This window comes from Pleurodeles waltl, chromosome 5, assembly GCF_031143425.1.
Source record: "Pleurodeles waltl isolate 20211129_DDA chromosome 5, aPleWal1.hap1.20221129, whole genome shotgun sequence".
NCBI classification, from domain to species: Eukaryota; Metazoa; Chordata; class Amphibia; order Caudata; family Salamandridae; genus Pleurodeles; species Pleurodeles waltl.
In genome coordinates, this window is record NC_090444.1 from 1,753,378,835 (window position 1) to 1,753,403,533 (window position 24,699).

The 24,699-nt window shown below is 44.9% G+C and overlaps 1 protein-coding gene across 2 annotated transcripts in view; it reads right to left on the reverse strand.

Moving 5' to 3' along the window:
• XKR5 (XK related 5) overlaps nt 1–24,699 on the reverse strand; it is a 155,038-nt gene that overhangs the window by 60,316 nt on the left and 70,023 nt on the right. For both annotated transcript variants that reach the window (XM_069236149.1, XM_069236150.1), the window contains exons 3-4: nt 20,242–20,429; nt 160–369 (exon numbers count right to left, since the gene is read on the reverse strand). In XM_069236149.1, coding sequence (XP_069092250.1) covers nt 160–369; nt 20,242–20,429 — 398 coding nt within the window. The remainder of the gene's footprint in view (nt 1–159; nt 370–20,241; nt 20,430–24,699) is intronic.

A 24,699-nucleotide genomic window follows, 5' to 3' on the forward strand; every position in this document is an offset into this window, starting at 1 on the left:
AGCGCAGAAATTAATGTTCTGAGTGATAAACAAAACGTTATCTCATATAAACCTACATTTTTTATTTTGGTGCCTAATTCTGTTCCTCTTAAATATGTTTAAGGTTTTATTAAGACAAAAAGAAAAGTCCAGAGGAACTCACAAAATCAGTGGTCATACCTGCGACTGCAAAAGTCCAGAAATGGTACACCCTGGCAAACACAGTCAGGGCCATGACGCGGGTGCCCAGCATCCCCATCCGCCAGAGCATCTGGCACAGCAGAGCGGCCCACGGCATGTAAAGATGTCCCGGCTTTAAGAGGCACATGAAGCGGCTGTAGGACACCAGAGCCCAGGACAGGGACAGCAAGGACAAGCCGGCACTCACACCTGGAAACACCAAACAATAAGAACAGGTGAACATGACCAAAACTGCTACAACAATGCTTGCCTATTTTAACAGTTTCCAGTTATTGTTTACAAAGTTGGCCATTCAATTCTAAAAAGGCAATGAAAGCGCATCACTTGAGAAATACTGAAACGATAAAAAAAAAAAAAAATCAACCTGACAATATTTCTAACAGTCAGGGCCAGTGGTATCCAGCAGCACAGTGCAATTTTCAGTGGGGCAACATCATGTATACAGTCTCAGGTGGTCACGTACCTTCTGATTAAATGACACAAGAGGATGCAAATAAAAGATTTGTGTCAAAGGGTGAAAGGAGGAGGGTGTTACTGACTTGAATCCAGACATGAATTAACAGTATCCTGGCTGTAGGTACAGAAATGACAATTCACACTAGCCATGGGAGTGTGATGGAGTCAAGGTGAGAGGTATAGGCCACGGCATTATCTCATGCGCAACAATAAGAAACCCCCACGTGGCTCTTTGTTCCATAGATCACCCTAGTTCAGTGATTTGAGGGCAATCTAGCATATGATCCTGGAAACTGGCCACAGCCCATGCAGAGAAACTGATGAAAGGCCCTGGTCGGAAACAACATAGGAGACACTGCTTTCCTGGTAAAAATAGAAAAACAGGCATTTGCAATACAATAGGTCTCACATTTGCTTGAGTTAGAGCTATGGATGTTGTAAATGCATAACTGGACTTTTCTTGCCAGATAAATTTGTCAACCCTGCCGCATAATTTGGTCCTCTCTGCTACATAATTGCAGTGGCCCTGCATATAACTAAAGCATTTCACTTACCTTCTTCCTCTATCTGCAGCAAAAAATGAGAATATTGTGATACTTATATTTTTTATATTAATATTTTGCTCCCACCAAAACCTAGTGTAGGGATCTAGAGATGACCCAGACAGAAAGAGCAGGTTGGTGCAGGTCAGAGCGGTGAGTTATGGGCAAAAAGATTTTGTAAAATGAATGCCCCCCCCAAAGCATTATGGGGGGAGTTTCTGAGTGCAGTCAATATTGTAGTATCTTGACTGAAATGATGAGAATAGTCCCTAGAGGGCACCACTATAAAAACAACATTTGTAACAAACATGATCATGTAACCAATATAGTCAGCCCCTAGAGGGCATAACAACATGAAAACAGAATGGCAGAAAATAATGAACTGTAACCATATATGTAGCCTGTAGGCTGCACAGCTAAGTAGTTGTTTGGATTATTTGATTTATCTCAAATAGCCATACAGCAATAGCCTTGTTAATTTGTCTAATCACAGCTACAATCTCACACTTGCAAGGGATGCTGCAAAAACACATAGCAATCGATAGTGCAGAGCGAGGCAACCAAATTATGGCTTCACTACAAGAATCCAGAATATACTACAATATGCTACCCTGACGAGTCATCCACATGCAGAGCAGGCAAGCCGCATAGGCAGGTAATGCGCTGTCTTAGTCCTGAGGACACAGAGAGGATGGTGGAGATCCCTGCAGCTTACAGGAATGCCCATATCAGAAAAGGGAGCCGACGGCAGGTGCTGTAGCAGAAGGAACCGGTCCCAACCTTCCAGAGGTGCAAAACTCTTGGGTGCGTACCTGGGAAGGACTGAAGAGCGTGGAAGCAACAGACCTACAATGCACTTGGACTGGTCAAGACCTAACCTAATGGAGGTGAGCACGAGGAGACTGGGAGAGCAGGAAATGAGGAGCGATGGCTAAACCGGCAAGGAGTGGTCATGTCGGCTCTCTGGTGGGAAGAGTCACAGCAGAAGACCCACACCAGGTGCGGCTAACAGGGATGCCATGACTGGAAGAGAGATGGCCTGAGTGGGATTCCTACTGCCAAATGCACACCCACTAAGTTAAGTAACCGGGAGATCCCTAAGGGCGAGGGGGGGGGGGGGGGGGGGGTTAAGGGGGGAGGATGGTTGGGGGGGGGGGGGGGTTAAGGGGGGAGGATGGTTGGGGGGGGGGGGGGTACCAGCTTCCAACGGAAATTATGATTGAAGGATTGTGGCAGTCTAAAACCTAGAATTCCTAGATTCTAACCTGTACACCTGTTAATACTCTGCAGTTGGGGATAGGGGGCCCGTTGGAGAAATGCTTCCACTTGTTTGCCACATGCGTAGGGGAGATATGTAGAAGGGAGGAGCCAGGAGCAAACAGTACAACCAGATGGAAGGCCATATAGGGCAGTGACACCCTGAAACTGCATTCCCCTCCATGGTGCTGAACAACTGGAGTAACATAATAAAAACAACGCGCATGAGAACTAACTGCACAAAAAGAAATAAATGAAGTCAATATGAAATGAGTGTGGTGGTAATGGGGGTCATGTCTCCACACCATACTACCCCCAGACCAATGGGCTTGAAAATTTTGACAAGACCCCTCAAAGGCACAATTATGGGCATGTCGGAGCTCTGGAGGCTTAAGTGGGACATCACCTAGCCATGGTTGGTTTTGGCCTACAAGGAAGTACTTCAGAAGGTGGTGGAATTCAGTCCCTTTGAAACTCTGTATGGCCGACCTGTTAGAGGGCCTCACATCCTTGTGAAGAAGGAGTTGGAGTAAACACTCCAGAACTCTTCCTCTCTCAAAATGTAGTAAGCTCCAGATGAAGTGTGTTTGAAAAAAGGCCAGAGAACCTGGAGGCCAGCCAGGAATTCATGAAGCTCTGGCATGACCAGAAGGCCACTTGGTAGAATTTCAACCTAGCCAATAAGTGTGGGTGTTGGAGCCCTGGGTTTGCAGGATATGTGGACTAGTCTCTATAAGGTCAAGGGGTAGAAAAGGGAGGTCACTACCTGTTGGATCTTTAGACTTCCAGCAACCCAATTCAGTGTCCTGGGTGTCAACTGCCTCAAGTCAGAAGTCACCATCTGCTTGGTGCCAGAGAGAGGACAGGAGGAAAAGTCAAAATCTCTTCCAGATCTCCTCTCATCTACAGAGCAAGATGGTCCAGTAGGGGGTGAACCTCTCCCCCTCTCAGACTCCAAACCAGGAGAGAGAATGCCGCCAGTCACTGGAGCAGTTTTTCTCCCTGTTCTACCTTACCCCTGGGATGACACTTAGTGCACCCATGACCCCACACAAGGGATAGCATTCCTGTCAAGAATACAATCTACAGGCGATCTGATAAAGGGAGAGCCAGTATCCAGGATGAGGTGTCCAAGATGCTGAAGTTAGGAGTGAATGAGCAATTCAACAGCCTACCTTCCCCCTCCAAGCACAACCCCAGAACTCTGCTTCTGTGCAGATTGCAGAAGGCGCACCACGACTGATACAAACCCCCATACCAGAGCTGATGAGCTCACTGATCGGTTGGGAGCTGCCAACCTCCAGACTACTTTCGACCTGATGTCAGGGTACTGGCAGATTGCCTCAACTGAGGGAGTTAGGGAGAGGACCTCCTTCGTCACCCCACAGAGCCACTTTCAATACAGAGTGATGCCTTTAGATTGAAGTATGCCCCTGTCAGCTTCCAAAGATTGATCAACCAGGAGCTAGTGGATCTGGAGGACTTCAGTACCTCCTACCTAGATAATATTTCTGTCTTCAGCTCTAGCTGGGATGAGCAGCTGTACCAGCTCTGAGCAGTGCTTCCAGCCCTGCACAGGGTCGGTCTAGCTATTGAGGCCAATAAGTGCCAGGTAGGGCAGGATCAGTTGTGTAACCTGGTTCACCAATTCAGAGGGGCAAAATGCAGCCCATCTGACCCAAGAAACATTGGATATTACAGAAGATTTGTTAGGGAATAAGACACCACTGTTGCTCCTTAAAGCTGATTTCTAATAAGATGTCTACTGGAAATGGCCCTCTCTGTCACCTCAAACTTTTTGCCTTCTTGCTTCTCTTTTTCTGACCTCATTTTTGTTGGCTTTAGGACTCTGGGTACTTTACAACTGCTAACCAGTGCTAAAAGTGCCTGTGCTCTCTCCCTAAAACATGGTAACATTGGCTCATACCCAATTGGTATATTTAATTAACTTGCAAGTCCTTAGTAAAGTGCACTACATGTGCACAGGGCCTGTAAATTAAATGCCACTAGTGGGTTTGAAGCACTGATTTTGTCACCCACATAAGTAGCCCATTAACCATGTCTCAGGCCTGCCACTGCAAGGCCTGTGTGTGAGGTTCCACTACCACTTCGACTTGCCATGTAAAACTACTTGCAAGCCTTAGACTCCCCTTTTATTACATATACGTCACCCCTAAGGTAGGCCCTAGTTCATCCATAGGGCAGGGTGCTATGTAAGTAAAAGGCAGGACATGTATTTGCAAGTTTTACATGCCCTGGTAGTGAAAAACTCCCAAACTTGTTTTTGTTTTTCATTATTGTGAAGCCTGCTCCTCTAATAGGCCAGCCTCGGAAATTCCCTTGTATACTTTTAAGTGGCAATTTCTGATCTGAAAGGAGTGGCATTGTCATGTTTGGTATAGTTCGAATGGTAGCACAGGGGTATGATATTTCACAAAATATCTACTTGTCCATGGAACAGGTTGCCTTTGTCCTGTTAAAAAATCTGCCTGCCTCTTTGGTGCCATTTAGTGCAGCGACAAATTATGGCAGCAATCTCATTGTGTAAGAGCTCTGATACTAGCCTCTCTGATTATGCCAGGGCTATTACTATAGTAGGGCTTGAATACTAGCAATTGCAAGCCCTACTATAGCAATTTCCTTATGTTGCCAACTTTCAGCAGATCTACATACTGGGGCTGGAGGAAGCAGTAAGCAATAGTTACAGGGCTGGAATGCCTTTGAGTCTGTGCAAACATACGAACTTGCATGTTTTAAGGATTTTCATCAGTTCTACTCTAATCTTTTCCCATTTTGAGAAAGGTTGGAAATTTACTCCTGACAAGCACAGAAACAGAAGTTCTTCCAGGGTTGGGGAAAAAAGTGGTTGGAGGGAAACTGATCTTGTAAACACACAATAGATTTGTGCATGTGCAAATCTATGCATGCATATTTGCTTGTGCTAACGTACAGTTCCCAAATATTATCTAGAAGTACGACTTCCTGGTCTACTCTAAGTGAATTCATGAAAGTCAATAATACAAAGACATACACCATGGATGCACTTTTGTGACTTTCTTTAAGAATTGGGCCCTTAATTGAGTCTGGCGCTAACCAAGACATTTTGCTTTTATTAAAATTGTATTTCCCTCGCTATCTATCAGCTGGCTTTACTGCGAGTGATAGCATTCTCCTCTTCCACAAGGAGCATATTCACATACAAAGTAGTTTTGTTCAGTGCCGGGAACTACTGTGGCAATGTGTGCTTTTTGAGACCAACTTTTTTTGTGCTTTTGCCAATGTTTGTTACAATGGCAAGGGCCTGGCAGCTCCCATAACAATAAAGTGTCACAAAAGCCATGCCAAAACAAGACATGTGTTGACAAAACCAAAAGACTTACCAACAACGGCAGATCGGTTGGTTTTTGCCAGTGCTTGTTTATGTTCATGTTTTCCATACTCTCATTGAAAATGGTTGCACTGATTTTCAATTATGAATATTTGAATATTGTTTTAAAATACTAGCGTGCATCCACACGTTTTACTAAATGATGCTTTAAAGAATCAGCTAAGATTTCACAGTAATTTCGCAAGACATGTTTTTTCCTACTAGCGTTTTTTTTTCTAAACATTTTATTTTGGAAGCAAAGAATCAATCTTGCTTACAAAGTTCTGGAAACATTTGCATTTAATCAGAGCATTCTGGGAGCAGTTAAAATTTTCAAATGTGAGTACATATTTGCTGGAACCACTCTCAGTAGTACAGTGTGACCTTACAATGTTTATTTAAAGCGCTCACCCTAATAATAAAGGTTTGACATTAATGAACCATAAATACAAGTTCAACCAGCATTAACATATGGACAAGAATATTACCTCAACTGTATACAGTTTCCTTCCCTGTAAACTGGTAGCCAAAGGGTCTGTGCTCCAGGGTGTTGGGCCTACTTGTCCCAAAGACAAAATAAACGTGAAAAATTGTCCTTGACCCCAAACAATATGTGCTGGGCATTGGGCTATAGGAATTTCACACCCCTGCTGGTAGTGAGAAATTATGCTTATTGGTGAAGTTAGATTTAACATTACTATTTTAGAAAAAGCCATGTTTAGAAAGTATGCATTTACTGCTCTCTGTGCTTTACAGCCTGTCTCCAATCCACGTCTGGTCTGTGCTGGTTGACAGCTTCCCCTTGTGCATTCCACCCAGACAGCCATAAACACAGGACACTCAACTGCATCTGCATTCGTCTACATACTGATGGGTCTTCCTGGGCAGGAAGGGTGGAGGCGCTCTCACATTGCAAAGAGTAGTGGCTTGATCCCTAACAAAGGACAGATTACCCCCCCCAAGAGATCTAGCAGACAGGACTGGTCTGAAAGGGGAACTGGTGCATTTCAGAACCACTTTTTGAAGTCTCCTCCACTTCAAAGGCACATTTGGGTATATATACAGGGTCTGTGACCCCCACATATCAGACACTTCTGGACCTACAACTGGACTCTGTCAGAGGGACTGCCGTGCTGCCCAAATGACTCATCTGGACTACTTTTCTGGAAGGACTGCTCTCCTGCTTTTTGCCCAGCTGCTCCCCGACTCTGCTAGAATGACTTTGCCTTCCCCCAGAAATGAGCTCCAAGGGCTTGGACTGAGCTTGCCTACTGTTAAGAAGTTTCAGGGCCATCAAGACTTCACCAGAGGGAGAAAATCCACTGCTCCGGAAAACTGACAACACCTGCAAAAATCAACACATCACCTGCAGAATCAACAGAGCGCCTGTATCGCGGCTGAAAATTGCTGCAGCACCTCCCGAATCGACGCGGCGCCTGTTTCATCCTTGCAGAGCGTTCTTTATTTTCCACGCATCACCCCTGGGCATCAAAATATCCCTGCACCGCAGTAAGGAGCCAAGGCTACGCACCCAGAAACTGATGCATTACCTTGCCCGCAAGGAAAGATTAGGTGCATCACCTCCGCCACACTGGAAAAATTGACGCATTGCTTTACTTTCCGATGCATCACCTCCTCTGCGGCCCACCCTAAGTTTTTATTTTTGATGCATCCCAGGTACTGTGTGTTAAAAAGATACAACCACTGATTCTTATGGATTAAAGACCCATCTAAACCTTTAAAAAGTGATATCTTGACCTGTGCATATTGGACTCATGTCATTTTGGTTTTATTTTAATCAGATAAATTTCTATTTTCCTAAACTGGTGTGGAGTACTTTTTGTGGTGTTTTCACTGAGTTACTGTATGAGTTATTGCACAAATACTTTACACATTGCCTTCTAAGGTAACTCTGTCTGCTCTGTGCCAAGCTACCAGACGATGAGCACAGGATAATTTAGGTTGTGTTGTGATTTACCCTGACTAGGATTGCGGTCGCTGCTTGGACGGGGGGAAACCTCTCACAACTAGAGACCCAATTTCTAACAAAGTCCAGAAAGGTGATCTGTACAGGTGTGTGTCTGAAAGCATTTGTCACCTTGAAGAAGGTCATGTGCACAACACCAGTGCTCAAGGCATCAGACTTCTCCAAAGAATTCATAGTGCAGATGGATGCATCAGAGCATTGCACTGGGGCTGTTCTTTCACAGCTGAACGATGTCAGTTTGGACCAACCTGTGCCTTCATCACCCAAAGAGGACTTCTCAATGAACAGAGATGGCGTGCAATAGAAAGGGAGGCATTTGAAGGCACTGAAGACCATACTTGTTTGGGACTTACTTGCAGGTCCAGATAGATCACAGACTCCTCAGATGCCTGATGCAGATAAGGGGTGAGAAGCCCAAATTGATGAGGCGGTCCATCTCCATACAGGGAATGGACTTTATGGTGGAATATCGCTCCGGGACTAACCATGGTAACGCTGATTGTCTTTTCAGGTTTTTCTGCCTTAGTAGTGAGAACTTCCATGAAGGTGGGTAGTTCTCCCTACATGAGGACGGGAACACACATCTTTGGTATAGTGATCCTCTAACCTTTAGGATTCTGTGGTAAAGTGCTTTTGCTCTTTTTCTAAAACACTGTAAAATTGGTTCACACCTAATTGGCACATTTAATTTACTTATAAGTCCCTTGTATATACTACTACATGTACAACGAGGCCTGTAAATAAATGCTACAACTGGACTGCAGCATACACTGTGCCAACCACTCAAGTAGCACTGTAAAACAAGTTTTAGGTCTACGACTTTAGCCTGTAGTGAAATTTTAAACTTTCATTTTGACCTTTAAATCTTTGAAGTTACTCCTAAGGAAGGTTCAAACAGCTGATAGGACAAGGTGCATGGTATTTTAAAAGTAGGACATGTGTACTTAAGTTTTACAAGTCCTGGCAGTGAAAAACCTCCACAGTCATTTTTAACTGTAGCAAGGATAACTGCCTAACACTGGGATACCTTAATACAGCTACTGATTCTGAATTGTAGGTCTGGCGCTAGACAAAACCTTTTGATTGTACTAAAATTATACACATGATATATTCATAGGGGTTTTCGGCCACTCTTCACCTATTCGTCTGTTGCTGTGTCAATCAAATTATTCTTCGATTTACGACCGAATACTTCATGAGTCAATGGGTCAGCTCACTTCATGCACTGGCTAGCTTTACCTTGAATTATAGCATGCTGCCACTCCGTACAGAGCCTGTCTGCAAACAAAGTAGTTCCCTTCAGTGCCAGGGACTCCTCTAGCAATGTGTGCTTTTTGAGACCAAACGTTGAAAGCAGGCTGCAGATGTAGCGCTGCATATCAGGTGGTAATTACGCCTTTCATTGCTTTCAACCCAGCCCACTTCTCTCTACTAAAGCAGCTGGTGATAATTGAGTGTGCTGTGCAGACTTTAACCACAGAGCCTAGGTGCTTATCTCACTTGTGACAATAAGAGTTTGGGCAGCAACGTGGGTGTTAGAAATTAGGTCTTTGGTTGGCAGTCAGGTTACCCCCTGTCCAAGCAAGGACCCTCACACTACTCAGGGCAATGGATAAACATACTTAGATAACCCCTGCTTACCCCCTTGGTAGCGTGGCACAAGCAGTCAGGCTTATCTCAGAATCAATGTGTAAAGTATTGGTACCAACACACACAGTAATACAGTGAAAACACAAAAAAATGGACACCACACCGGTTTAGAAAAATAGGCAATATTTATCTAAACCAAACAAAACCAAAATGGCAAAATTCCAACATACATAAGTTAAAATATGAATTTTCAAAAGAATAAGAGTATTACTCCACAGAAAACAATAAAAACGTTGATTTTGCACAAAGTACCTGGGTAGCATCAAAAATAAAGCTGCATGGGCGAGCGTGAGTCGGAAAAGACAGCAATGCGTTGATTACTTCCTTGCAAGGGAGCCGTGCATCGTTTCTTCTCTGGTGGGTCGGTTTTGCGTCATTTTTCTCCTTCGAAGCGAGCAATGCGTCGATTTCCGGACGGGGTACCTCGGATCCGTGCAAAGTCGAGGTGACTTTGACACCCAGACACAATGCATGGAAAATCCGGTCACACGATGTTAGAAAACTGCGCTGCGTGGGGTTTGCATCATTATCAGCAGCCGCAAGCGGGTGTCGCGCATCGTATCTCCAGGGATCAAGGAGAACAGGGAGGCAAACTGACCCAACACCTGGCAAAAGTCCCTCTGCTATTCTGAGGTCAGGGAGGGGGGGGAAGGTTCACATCCTCCACAGACCTATTCTTCTCTTCAGCAAACAGGAGGTCAGGAAGAGGCTCACACTCTTCCTCCACCCCTTCATCTGTTGCTAGGAGGGCGGACAATTCACTCTGCTCAAAGTGTGGCTTGAGGCGGTTCACATGCAGGACCCTCAAGGGGTTCCTGCGAGTCCACAAGTTCACCAGGTAGGTGACTTCGCTCATACGCTCCACTACCTCCAATGACCCAGTCCACTTGTCCTGAAGCGCCCTAGGCTCCACTGGCGCCATCACCCGTGCTTTCTGTTCAGGCTGAAACTCAACTCAGTGGCATTCTGGTCATACCACTGTTTCATGTCTTCCTGGCTTACTTCTAGGTTCTCTTGTGCGAGAGCTCTGAAGCGGGCAGTCTGGTTTCTAAAAGCCAGCATGTAACTGAATACATCCTGGGGAGGTTCACTGGGGGCTTTCTCTAAGCCCTCCTTCACCAGACTCAAAGGTCCCCTGATAGGGAGCCATACAGTAACTTAAAAGGACAAAATCAAAGACCTTTTTGAGGCACCTCCCTGTAGGTGCACAGAAGGCATGGCAAGAGGACGTCCCACTTACGCCTCAAGGGCTCTGACAGACCCATAATAATGCCTTTCACGGTGTGGTTGAACCTTTCAACCAGACCATTGCTTTGGGGGTGATAAGGAGTGGTGAACTTATACGTTACCCCAGACTCCTGCCACAGAGACTTCATATAAGTTGATATGAAATTGGTACCCCTACCAGATACCACTTCCTTGGGGAACACCATGCGGGTAAAAAACCCCATCAATGCACAGGGGAGGTGAATGATTTCAGCGGAATGGCTTCTGGGTATCGGGTGGCATGGTCCACCAAGACCAGGATAAACCTTTTGGCCCATGGCTGTCTTGGGATCCAGAGGCCTCACAATGTCAATACCAATCCTTTCAAAGGAAAAGGTTAGAGGGGGGCCTTGCACTTCCCCCCCGCTCTTGCCACTTGCCTGACAAGTCTGGCAAGACCTACAATGTGCATCTGAGTGCCAGCGCATCTGTGGCCAATGGAAGTGGGTGACAAGCCTGTCAAAGGTCTTGTCTGGCCCCAGATGTCCAGCTAAAGGCAGATCATGAGCCAGACCCAGTAGGAAGGCTCTGAAGCACTGGGGTACCATCAGCACACGGGCTGACCCAGGCTCAGCAACCTCAGGCTACCTATACAGGATGCCGTCCTCCCAATAGATCAGGTGAGATCCTGGCTCCTTGCCAGCTGCCTGATCTGCAGCCTACTGCCACAAACCCTCTAGAGTAGGGCATACTCTCTGTGCCTCAGAGAGTGCCTCCCTGGTGGGCCCTCCCTTCCTGCTGCCACTGTGAGAGCTCAGGGACCTCCCCCAGCTCAGTCACCTTTTCCACTGTAGGCTCCGGGGCGTAACCCTCAGGTTCAGCCTCCTCCCGGACCGTGGGAACTTCTGGGGCCGGTTTCCCGCACCCCTTTCCTTTCCTCCTACTGGCAGACCCCTGAGCCACTGTTTCCAGCTCCAGGGGCTTCTGGCCACCCTGACAAGCTGCCACTGACCGGGTAGATATGCATACCCACCCAGGCAGACCCAACATCTCCAAGTGTGACCTGTGTGCCACCTCCTTCCAAGGGGAATCCTCCAGGTCATTGCCAAGCAAGCAATCAAACAATCTACAGGCATGGTTGAACTCACAACTACTTTCAAGGAAACTGAGACCCCCCCCCCCCATTCAAAGGGAACTTGCGCCACTCTGCCCAGGCGCTCTGAGTTGTCCACTCCAACTACTTTGTGAAGTACACGGGGATCTATCTGCTCTTCAGACACCAGGTGACTCGTCACTGTAGTCACACTGGCTCCTGGGTCTCTCAGAGCCTCCACCCCTCTGTCCATTGATGGTAACTCACTGCCTGTACTTCTTTGTGTTCTCGGGCACTAGGGTTCTCTGGACTATCTCACTGTCCCCTAGTGAGACAAGGGTCATCTCAGCTGGCTCCCACCCACCTAGAACCAACTCCTGCCCAAGTTCTACACTGGCCAAAGCCTGTGACTGAGCACTTGTGGGTGACGGTGTACCCTAGGGACAGTTGCCCCCCCCCCACCCTCACATGGCCCACCTGGGCACATGCAAAGCACTTGCGGCGATCCCCATTCGCAGGTTTCCCTTTGGAGAACCATGGTTTCTTCTCACTCAGGGGCTGTGAATCCTTACCCTGGGAACTAGGTTGGGGCCCTTTAGAGAACTCCCCCTCTCTTCTGAGAGGGACCATGCCCAACCTTGGCGTGGTCTCCCACATACCTCTGGAACGGTCCTCTTCCTGCGCAAACTTCCTGGGGTCAGTCAGTTTGCTGTCAATCAGGTGCTGGCGCAGCTCTGGAAAACAACAACTGTACAAGTTCTCCCAAGCAATCAAATGGTAAAGCCCCTCATATGTTGTTACCTTACTGCCCTTTACCCAACCATCCAGTGACCTGCAAAAGGAATCTACACACTCCAAAAAAGTTTGGGACTCTTTTTTTAAAATTTTATACGTAGGGCCTTACACTGCTCAGGGGTCAGACCATATCCTGTGAGTAGGGCATTCTTCATTATGGTGTAGGTGACTCCCTGAGGATGTCAGAGTGTCCCTTCCCTCTACCTCAAAGTGCTTCCACAGACCCGCCCCCCCCAATGTGCCTAAGGGACTAGGTTCATATAGAGAGCAGACTCACACCCCTGGAACCACAAGTATATGTCATCCTCCCTTTTATAGTCCTTCACTAAGTCTTTAGGAATGTGTACCCTTCTCTCAGGCTGCACTGAGGTATTGCTGCCACCATCCCTACTGGGCTGGCTCCTCTGATCCAGCTCCTGCAAGTTGAGCTCATGAGCCAGCAGTAACCTTTTCCCTTCAATGGCCAGCCTCCTCCCTTCCATCTCCATTTTGAGCCTCTCTAATTCCATCTGGTGACTCCTCTCTGCCTGTCTGTCTTGTAACTCTTCAAGAGTCAGACCCTTGGATGACACAACCTGCCCTGGAGACCCTCCCCCCCGGCATAACAGGTCCACCAACTACACCACTGTGTATACTCTGCACCTCCTCATCCTTCTCCTCTGTCTGCCCCCCAGCTTCCTTGGTTGTCACCCAGGCCCTTAGTGCATTTTGCAGCTCCTCCTTCCTGGTGGAGCTCTTAATGGGACACGCAAGATCCTTACAGAGCTGTTTCAGTTGAGCAACTGTGTAACTTTCTAGTTTCCCTAACTCAAAAGCAGCTCCAGACGGCGCATCTCCAGATTGAGACATGATGACAAATCAAAAGTGCAAAGTTTTAAGGCAGAAAAAGAGTTCCAATGGGAAAGTCAAGAATCAATAAAAAGATCACCAAAAATATGGAAGCAGGAAAAAAAGTCCAAAAAGAGCAAAAGCAAAACCAAGAAGTATGTGCTCACATAATGGTCACTACTGAAAACAGTAGTGTATACTTACTCACTGTATGTCAAGTGCAAATACAAGTCCAATCCCAACCACTGATCACCAATGTTAGAAATGGGGTCTTTGGTTGGCAGTCCAGTTACCCCCTGTCCAAGCAAGGACCGTCACTCTAGTCAGGGCAATGGAGGAACACACTTTTCCCGCACGGCGTTCTATGCGTGGATTTTCAGCTTTTGTCTGCCAACTTCACCTTTCAAGTGCCCAGGGACTGGATAGGACACCACCTGGCAGAGCAGGAGTCTCGGCAGAGAGTCCAGATGTTAGCAGAGGAAGTCTTTGATGGCCCTGAGTCTTCAAGCACTTGGCGATTCTTCAAAAGCAGGAATATACCACAAAGTCGCCTTTGTCCCCTTTCCCAGGCAGAAGCCGTAACTACAGGATAGCCCAACAATAAACAGTCACAGGAAGGGGCAGCACTCCTCCCCAGCTCTTCTTCTTGGCAGAGGTTCTGCTTGGTTCCAGAAGTGATCTAATTTTCAGGGGTTTTGGGTCCAATACTTATACCCCTTTTTGCCTATGAAGTAGGCAAACTTCAAAGCAAAGCCTTTGTTGTTCACAAGATCCTGCCTCGCCCAGACCAGGCCCCAGACACACACCAGGGGTTTGGTAGCCTGGCTTGTGAGAGGGCAGACACAGCCCATTCAGGATTAAGTGACCACTCCTCCCTCCACTCACAGATGGCTTGTCAGGATATGCAGGCCACACCGTAGCTCCCTTTGTCTCACTGTCTAGAGGGGATTCACAAACTGCCCAACTGTCAACTTGTTCCAGACAGGGAATCCACAAACAGGCAGAGTCACAGAATGGTTTAAGGAAGAAAATACTTACTTTCTAAAAGTGGCATTTTCAAACTAACAATCTAAAAACCAACTTCACTAAAATATGTATTTTTAAATTGTGAGTTCACAGACCCTAAACTCCATATTTCTATCTGCTCTCAAGGGAAATCTGCTCTTTAAAGTTATTTAAAGGCAGCCCCCATGTTAACCTATGAGAGAGATAGGCTTTGCAACAGTGAAGACTGAACTTAGCAGTATTTCACCGTTAGGACATGCAACACACATGAGTACATGTCCCACCTTTAACACACAGCACCTTGCCAATGGGGCTACCTGGGGCCTACCTCAGGGGTGCCTTACATGTATGAAAAGGGAAGGTTTAGGACTGGCAAGTGGGTAAACTTGCCAAGTCGAATTTGCAATTTAAAACTACAAACACACACACACACACACTGCAGTGGCAGGTCTGAGCCATGTTTACAGGGCTACTAATGTGGGTGGCACAACCAGTGCGGCGGGCCCACTAGTAGCATTTGATTTGCAGGCCCTGGGCACCTCTAGTGCACTTTATTAGGGACTTACTAGTAAATCAAATATGCCATTCATGGATAGGCCAATTTACACATACATATTACACAGGAGCACTTGCTCTTTAGCACTGGTTAGCAGTGGTAAAGTGCCCAGAGTATAAAAAAAGCAAAAACAGAGTCCAGCACACATCAACAACTTGGGAAGCAGAGGCAAAACGTTAGGAGGGACCACGCCAAGGATGCCAAGTCTAACAGTGGGCTAAAGCGATACTTTAAATTCCAACAAAGCCCTCTCTATGAAAAACTCAGTAGTATTGTTCAGCACACGTTCTAGCCTTTTATTTGTAATGTACTAATACGTTTCCCAATATGACCATCTGATTTAGCACCATTTGAGTACTTCGTAAGTAAACTTCTGTCTGGCACATAAAATGCATTTTGCTTGGGATGTACAAATGTATTTCGACAATGATGTTGTAGGAGGCCAGTAGGAAAATGCCTTTTTTTGTATGGTGACCCCCTTTTTCTGGTTACGCTGCTGATTTTTTGATTCTGAGAACTGGGACACCGCTATCCAAACCCCAGTGCATACTCTGACATCTAAAGCATGTTGAAATGCTCCGGATTGGAATTTTTAACTTACCTATAAGTCCCTAGTACATGGTACAAAAGTGTACCACTAGGGGAGTGTAAGTTAAATGTAACTAGTGGACTTCAGCATATATTATGCCACCACTAAAGTGACATTACAAAAATATCTCAATGCCTGACCCTGCAACTTAGACAGATTTAAAACTCCTAATTTGACATGGCAAAATATACCATCTACTAGGCATAAACCTTCATTTGTGATACCTTTAAATCATCCCTAAGGTAGGACAAATACCCCGTGGGTAGGGTGAATGGTATTTCAAAAGAAGGCCATGTCTATTTATTTTTACAAGGCCATTACTATTTTCAAAATAACACGTTTAGAAAATTGTAATTTTCCTGTCGGAGTTAAATGTGCCTCTCGGTCTAAATTCACTGTAACAAAGGAGTTGAATGGCTCCTTTAAAAGGGGACTCTCAGAGCTGGGACAAAGGGAAAAGGGTTGAACTTCCCTTAACAGGATGGCCATCTGAACTGTGCCCAAGAACTCAAATAACTTCCAAGGGTGCCTACACTGTCACAAGCAAATGTAGTTCACATTTGGAGCTATCCCCTCTACTGTCCTCCTAGGTAGCCAGACACCAATCATAGTGGGAGAGGAGCTGCCCCAGAACTGGTTTGGCGTGACCAGAAGGGAGTTTTTTTTTGTTTTTTTTACATTATCATAGTTACATCTCTGGGTGGGCACAGGGAGCTCTGCAAAGGGGAGGAAATCTTGGTGTTCAGTAGAGAGGGGCACTGTATGCTAGTTTCTCGTAAAACACACAGGACATGCTGCAAATGTGAGTGTGGTAACCCCATTGGTTAGGAAGTGGCCAGGAGCCCACTGCCACCAACAGCTGCAACACATAAATGTGGCATCCCCAGTATCTTCTTCAGAACACATCTGAACCTGGGTCAGACAGGACTGTCCCTGCTGTTGTGACCTGTGAGGAGGGCCATAAGGGCTGGACCCACTCCCACTTGTACCAAAGACTGACAAGTGGACTCGGAGGGTCAGTTGGATGATCTCCTGTTTTGCTACAGGGATAGATAAGCTATAAGAAGCCCGCTTTCCTGAAGAGCTTACCCATTCCATTTGGACCTGCCCTGGATCTTGCTGGTGGCTTATACCAGGTTCTCCAAGTTGTGCCTCTAAGGTCTAGGGATTCTAAGTGTGAACCAACAGAAGACTGGGACCAATCTGCCAAGTCAATCCTTCGAATGGGTGTTGCTGCTGAGACAAAGATACAGGTTGCTCCAACTGAAAGCTTTTAGGTAGCAGCAAATGTATTACAGCGGGATGTCGCAGAGAAGGTGTCCTGCCTTATGGAGAGTCCTGTTCAGCTACAAAGTACAGCCTTGCCCTATTGGAAGAATCTGAGTTCCAAAAAAGTGACTACGTCTGAAGGTAAAAATCTTCACTGGGCAAAGATACCAAAAGTATCGGGCCAGCGGGGCACCTTTGAGTGTGAATTTCTCTAGCTCAGACCTTTCACACCAGAAGTCAACGACTTCACCGGGTCTTCGTCTCATGTCTATCCAGCCTTGTGGAACCCATCTCAGCAACAGCCTGCTGCCTTGCCCAGCGGAGGATGCTTGACTTCTATTTCAGAGGCTGAGTCAGAAGGAAACATTTCCGACAGGGATGAATCAGGTCTCTGTAATTGATCTGCACTCCAATACGGCTGGTTTTAAAACGTACCCTTGTATCGGTCTAGTGCAGTGGTTTCCAAACTCTTTAATGCCGCGCCCCTCCCCAGCTGAAAAATAAAAACCATTGGGCCCTCCCTCTGAATTTTTCACAATTATTTTTTTACAGCTGGCCATGTTTATATATGTCTAGACTATTACAGTTAAGTACGGTTACCTTTTTGAAAATGCAAATACACATTTCTGCCTAAAACAAAGCCCTGTTATCTCTATAATGCTTCTTTTGGTCTGAGCCTGGCACCCCCCCGGAATCACTTGAGGCCTCTCCAGGGGGGCCCGCCCCCGAGTTTGAAGACCTCTTGTCTAGTGTGACCAGTTGGCCGCTGTTAGCACTTTTAAGCACTATTTTTATTTAGAACTTTAATAATTCATTTCTCCAGTTCCCCGTGATGGATTTTCATGGGTTTGGGTGTCATTTTGTTCTTTTAAATACTGTCAATTTTTATATAATGGAGTGGAAGGTTTATTCTGTTGTGTTTTCAACCTGTTAACTATTTTGGTACTTCTGAACGCTTTATACATTTTTCCAAGTTAAGCCAGTCACCTCTGCGACATAGATGCCAGAGGTTTAGCTCAAGCCAGAATTACTGAAACCCTTACTGGACCTAAGAACAGTGACATTATTACTTGTGGAGGGCTTCCATCTACTCCAACTAATAATTCACGTTCTCACAGGCTGCACATCTCTTGAATCGTCTAATTGTTTAGAACACAGAAGTAAACACATTTATAACAAAACTCACAGAAGAGGTATAAATGTAGCGAGATACAAACTGTTTTCCAGTGCATTTTCTACATGTCTTTGCTAGGTTGAGAATGCACCGATTTCAGAGCTGGGTGGGCTTCCCGTTCTAGGACTGAACTCAGAATGCAGCCATGGGCTCTGCCGGTACAACCCTGCAAGATATTCTCACTTTCTTTTCATATGCTTTGGCTGTACACCTGCAGAGCTGAGACCAGGGCATTACTGGTGAACTGTTGCAGGACATTCGTGCAACTGCATTTAATTGAATTGCACTGTAACTGCATTTATGGAGTGCTTACCATCCCTGAGGAAAACGTGAAGTAATCCACAGATAACGCCCCGCTTTTTACTTTCATGCTATCAGAAAGCTGCCTTGTTTTTCACATCGATCAAGATGCTGGTAGAAGCTCCAAAGGGCACTGCAGCAAACAATCTGATAGTGACTACTCTGCCTAAGGTGAGACGTAGGTGTTGCTGCTTATCTGAGCTGCTTCATATGTATGGGGCGCTCAGCGTGTGGAATGTCTGTAGAGCCATTCCGGAGAACATGGCTATGGACAAATGGAATACCAAACACTCTTACCAACTACATTTGTTGGAACTGTGAATGGTTTTAATTCGCTATGGGGGGGGATTCAGCATTGGCGGGTTAGCATTTTTTCACGGCTCACAAAAGTGTGCACATGAGCAGCAACCAATGTATTAAAGCATTCACTGATTTATTCAGGAACAACGAGAACACCGTGATAAAAAAGTAACTACTGTTTTCGATTCTTTATTAAATATAATCACCATGGGTCGAAATAAAAAGATATACGTACCATTTAAGTTTAACATTGTTCATTCAGTCACTTATTGCATCAATTAAACCAAAGTGACTTAGCTACCTGCTCAAACCTCTGTCTCCCAGCCAACTACTATCATCCTACAGCAATCCATCATTCCCAAAAAGCAGTAGGCCGGAGAGCCTGAGAGATGAGCTGTTTGACTGGGCGTGCTGCCCCAGTACACTGACAGCACCCCTGTACTAAAGGATTTGGCAAAGTCAAATACTGCTGTTGGCTGGTGGCCAACAAGGATCTACTGGTTTAGCTAATGCTTACTGTTCATACACTCGTAGGCACTGCAAATTATCTAATTTCACTTGAAATTATCGTAAGAAACTAAGGAAGGCCTTCACCTGCAACCCATTTTCAGGGAACAGATGGGTTTTAGAAAGGTGGTTAACACCAGCAAAGGTACAACTACTGGCATTTACTACCATTCCAAATTGGTTTTCACACCAATAAGGATTAAGTGTGCAAACTGGATGTAAACATGCCCCAACACCATAATTTCATGGGAAAAAGCGATGGGCCAAATGCTTGATTTAATCTAAGGGACTGGTAATAACTCAGGCCGCATCCCTGCCCTTCATTATTTTACATGCCATGCCACCGTAGTTTGGACCCAGCCATATGTAAATCAGTCTTGACTCTGCTCCTATAGGAACAGTCCAACCAAATAGCCAGGCCTGTTCCTCCCTGACCCAGAACAAAGCAACTCCGGACCAGTTTCACCCTAGTAAGGGCTCATAAGCCAAGTATAGCTGCGTTCTAGTAACAGTGTGTCCACAGGACCCACATCTGCATACCTGTCCCACTTCTGGAGACACAGTGATGGATGGAATGCTTGAATTAATCTCAGCCGCTGGTGATATATAACTCAGGTTTGCACTTCAATCCATTGTTATTTTGCACACCATGCCACCTCAGTTTGGACCCAGTCTTGATGGAGCGGGAGATGGCCCAGAGAAATTGGCTTAGATTAATTCAAGCATTCCATACATCACTTTTTTGTATACTTTTTTTCACAGGAACCACAGGAATAAGTGGGGGGATTCTCACATAGAAAAATAAATATTTTCTAATTGGAGGGGGAAAAAAAGGTAGAATCCATTCACATTTTTACCTTACCCACAAAACTATGGATTCTGCACTGATGGATATTACGCCCGTTTAGAATAAGTCGTTCACAAAGGATACTAACTTTTTGTAGATTCCAGTATGTAGCTTTTATGGTTGTAGGTACCAAGAAGAAAATTACTTCATGAAAACTGTAGACGTGAGCCTATAAATTGTAAAGTTAAATTTCTTTGTGAATTAGGTGATTTGCGTGTAACCTCTAGACATTGATTTGTGTACCAACTATTACAATTTAGTTCATGATCTCATCACCCTCACAGACATCTATACCGCAGTTATTTTTTATGCTTTTTAAAGTTTGAGTCCTACCTGGAAAAAGGTCAGTTTCTTCTAGTGCCAGATAAATATAGGCCTGCAGTAAAAGGTGGGGTAGCGTCTGGAGCAGAGCTTCCAGAAGTCGTAGGACAGAAAGGTCTCCCAGCTTCATCAGCTGCTCTCCGCTGTTCGATGCTACCCTGTCTCCTCCTCTCACAGCTGCTAAAAGGGAATCCCAGTACCTGATCAAAATGGAAATGTCGGGTTTATTATGTAAATGCTCATCGCTTATTCTATTGTACTTACATTTTTAGTAAAAAGCTTTTTAAATAATTAACATACTATTTTCATTGTAACTAAGCTCTGAAGATAGTGTTCATGATAGGATATAAAAATACAAGTACTGAATAGTAAACGTTTACAAAATAAGATACTAACAATCTAAAAGTACAGTTTCAAAAGTGTAGTCTTAATTCGCTTTCTCAACTGTAGCGCACCTCTTCTAAAATGTTAACCAATCGATTATACGTCCTGCTGCCTTCTATTTTTAATCTTCAAATACTCATTGAGCTCTCAGTACACAATTTTTTTGATTACTATCGCATATAGTTCTTTACTATTAGTAGAATGTATAGAAGGTGCTATTTCCTTTGTTTCTTCTTTCCCCAGCTTTCATTACAGTAGCTCTTCTCTCCTTCCTCTTTGCCTAGAATATCATCCCTCGTTCTGAAAATCTAATTTCATTAATCCACATCAAATTTTAGCAACCGAGTTAAACTAAAACGTTTCTGCAGCTCCAAAGTTGTTTCAAATACTTTTCAAAATCTCTGCAAAGTCTTCAAAACCACTGACCTGATCCTGAACCTACCCATCTCATGCTGATCCTTTGTCATGTCCAAAGCTACTTAAGAGAGCAGGGAAGAAACATGCTCGACAAGCGGCTCTTGGCACACAGGCACGTTTTCAAAGCTTTGAGAAAGGAAATGAGAGGGGAAAGTTAATGAAGATTCAAAAGAAGTGCATACCAGACAGAGGTATCCAGCACCAAAAAGCTTTACTTGACTAAGTGAGCACAACAATTTGTGAACTGCAAGAAGAGCTAAAGAGATTCGGCGAGTTCCCCCTCAGTTGGTTGTGCAAATACGGTTAGAAATAAATATTGAACCAAGACAATATAAAGCACAGTGGGCTTTGCACATAACTGTAAAGTAATTAGGTCTGAGGGTGACCCAAAAGATGCACCCAAGAAGATATGCAATGGCAGTAGCTTGTAGAGAATACGGTGGAATGAAAGGGTGCTCAGGATAACCACTCACAATGTCTAGAGTGCCAAAAGAATAATGAAGGGAAATTAACTGTACATACAATGAGTCATTACCCTTCAGTTTATGGACCATTTTTAAGATTGCAGATTGATTTTATTGAGCTTCCACTTCCCTGTGAGGGATGGCGATAGGTCTTCACTGCAATTTGAATGTTCTTGTGGAGACCTAGATATGATGAAATGACTGCAGCAAAGCTGATACAACAGGTACAGATTCCATGGTACAGCATACCAATGCTCAAAGAGAAAAACCAAGGAGGCATCCAAGAATGAAATAATGAAACTAATCTGTGAAGATCACTCAGAGGCGGCATCGTGCACATCACCCCCAATCCTCAGGCCTGGAGTAGATACTTAATGCTGTCATAACGAACAAGCTGGCAAAATTATGCACATCCACCACCTTGAAATAACATGTTGATCAGCCTCTGGTGCTAATGACTATTAAATGCAACCCAAATGGGAAGACAGGGCTGTTTCTGCATCAGCATGGGGTTCAAATGGGCAGATCAATGAGATTGTCCTGTTTACCAATTGCTGCGCTGTTGTCAATAACTGATAACTTGATCCTGGACTACTGAAAGATGCTATCTGATATGGTGAGCTCCGTTTCCCACGAGGTCCAACAAGCTGCCCCAGTCCCAGCAGCAGCTGCTTTATTTCATTGTCTTGAGCCGGAGATTAGATTCTAGTGAAGAGTGAAGGGATTGTCTACAACCAAGGTAGAAAGGGTCATCCCAGGTCATTTTGGATACAAATGCTGTTGTGAACTGTGAGAAGCTGCGGACTAGGAGTGCAGGAGTAACAAATAAAGAAGGTTAGGGCATCAGAGGAGGGTGACAAAGACCCCAGAACCCTGCCCTGCAAAAACTGGCCCAGCCAAGAACAGCTGCAAGTGTCAGTAGAGACAAACAGTCCAGTTACAAGAAGCCAGCAAAAGAAAGAGTTGCAGTGAATCCAAGAAAGATGCAATGGAGGTCCGCGACACAAGATAGTCTTGATCTTCATGGGGGCTGTGGTTGCTACCTGCACAATCAGACTAATTTTTGTCCTCCACCGTTAACAAAGCTCTGTAAAATGAAAACGAGACACACACACACACAATCAAAATGAGTAAGGAGAAAACATGTATGTCTAGCTGGTCCAGAGCTACTACTTGATCATAAACGAATCAAACCGTTGGGTGCGCATCTATGTGCACATCCAACAGAGAAAGTCACTTATGTGCAAAGACCTCTTTCTTTTCAGTGATCATGTGTTATTTACTTTTCTTTGCTCACTCATAGGTATCCAGGACATTTCGCTAGAGGTCAATAATTTAAAGGGTTAGATGAGAGATCAAAAGAAAGTAGATTTACAATGTCTAAAGATGTACATTGTATGTTGTCTGAAGTGAGGAAAGATTTTTGGGCAGAATATCAAAATAAATAGTAGATATTTTACCCAAACATAGAAGACAAGGTGTTGTGGTTTCACAATGAACCAGTATCAAGGAAGAACGCTTTGCTGCTAACAAATCCACCTCTGAATTTATGACACGAAAGGGCAGGCAGGCTTTGTATTTGCATGCACATTTTTAACATGTCCCAGAATGATATGTGTTATAACAAAGTAAGAAGTTATAGAGCTAAGCACCACATCTGCAGAAAGATAGCTTTACTTCTCATTACCAGTTGGTTGGAGTGTCTCCTGCTATTTAGCTTTTGTGTCCCCACAAATATATCATACAAAACAACTAAAAATATTCACTTTTACTGTACAAGGACGGATGCCAGGGAGGACACTTCAGATACTTTATCAGCAATAATCTCTCCAATATGCATAATTATAAATCTAGTACAAATAAGAAAACAAGCACAGCTGATTGAAAGATTGCCTAATGACAGCTGATGCCCTTTCAAACATCACTGAGAAATGTATTGCAATGCGCTGCAATATTATAAAAAACAAAATTGCCTTAGATTTGAATCTGGCTAAGGAGGGTTTGGTATGCAAGGTAATAAACACTCAGTGTTGCGCTTTTATCCCGGATAATACCTGGAATGAGCAAGATATCTGACTTCTCAAAGGTTCCAGAGGACGAGGATGAAATGAGCAAGCCAGGATTTTAGGAGAAGCTAGGGAACCAGCTTGGTAGCTGAGCAACTTTGGTTTTAGGACTCAGAGGGACAGTAACAGTAAATCGTGGCCCACATTCACGGATAACAGCCTTTCATGAAGCACTGCTAGCTTAATATCAAGGGACTCTTTTTTGCAAGTACGTGTGGTAAAATAATTATTTTAAAGCTTATAGAAGACAGTTGCATTAGCTAACACTAGAAACACTGCAGCTTTGAAAACTGCTTACTTTGCAGTGTCAATGCCTTGCAAAACGAAGTTAAGTGCCCTGCCCTAACCATGGCCTGGGCTCTTATCACACAAACTTAGTCCAAAGCCAGAATGGAAGAGTAGGTCAGCCTGCGTTGGTCATTTCTCAGTGGAGACGAGTTGAGTTGAAAGATAAATTAGATTGACCTCTGGAGTTTGTGCTCTGGCCCCGTTTCTCCTGGTTTGGCAGAAAACAAATGACTGGGTGGCCCTGGGTGGTTCTGGATAGGAGGGTTGTGACCTGCCTTCTGCCTGGGCCTCAGGAGTTGGACCAGTCCACTAAAGGCCTTGATTCCTTCCTCCAAGGCAGAACACAAGATTATTGGGGTTTAGGCAGATTAAGAAGAGGTCTGAAGCAGCAGTCTGTTGAAGCAAGTATCCTGTCCACCCATTGGCTGGTTAGCGCTTTGCTTTGTCCTCCAGCTGCAACCTTTTGATAAGATCCTGCTGATCGTGGGGACTATAAAATTCAGTTATGTGTACCTTTTGCATCTGGCAAAAGTAGATATGGAAATCAAGAAACAGGAAATACATTTTTCATTATCACTCCCCTCCCAGAAACACCAACTTGCCGGCTGGGTGAGAAGGAAGTGTGGTCAGAGCCTTGAGGCACAAACACCCCAGGCCTGTGCTTGCAATGACATCTTAAGGATTTTTGCCCCCCAGAAGAGACCTATTTTGGGGGCCCTTGTACAAAACAGCTGTCAATTTTCTTCATATTTTCATCTAATGGAAGCATTCATGAGCTCAAGGAACGCCAAATTATATGTTAACCTTTCAGAAATGGGAGCATGCAAAAACAGCTAAAGCTGCCTAACAGC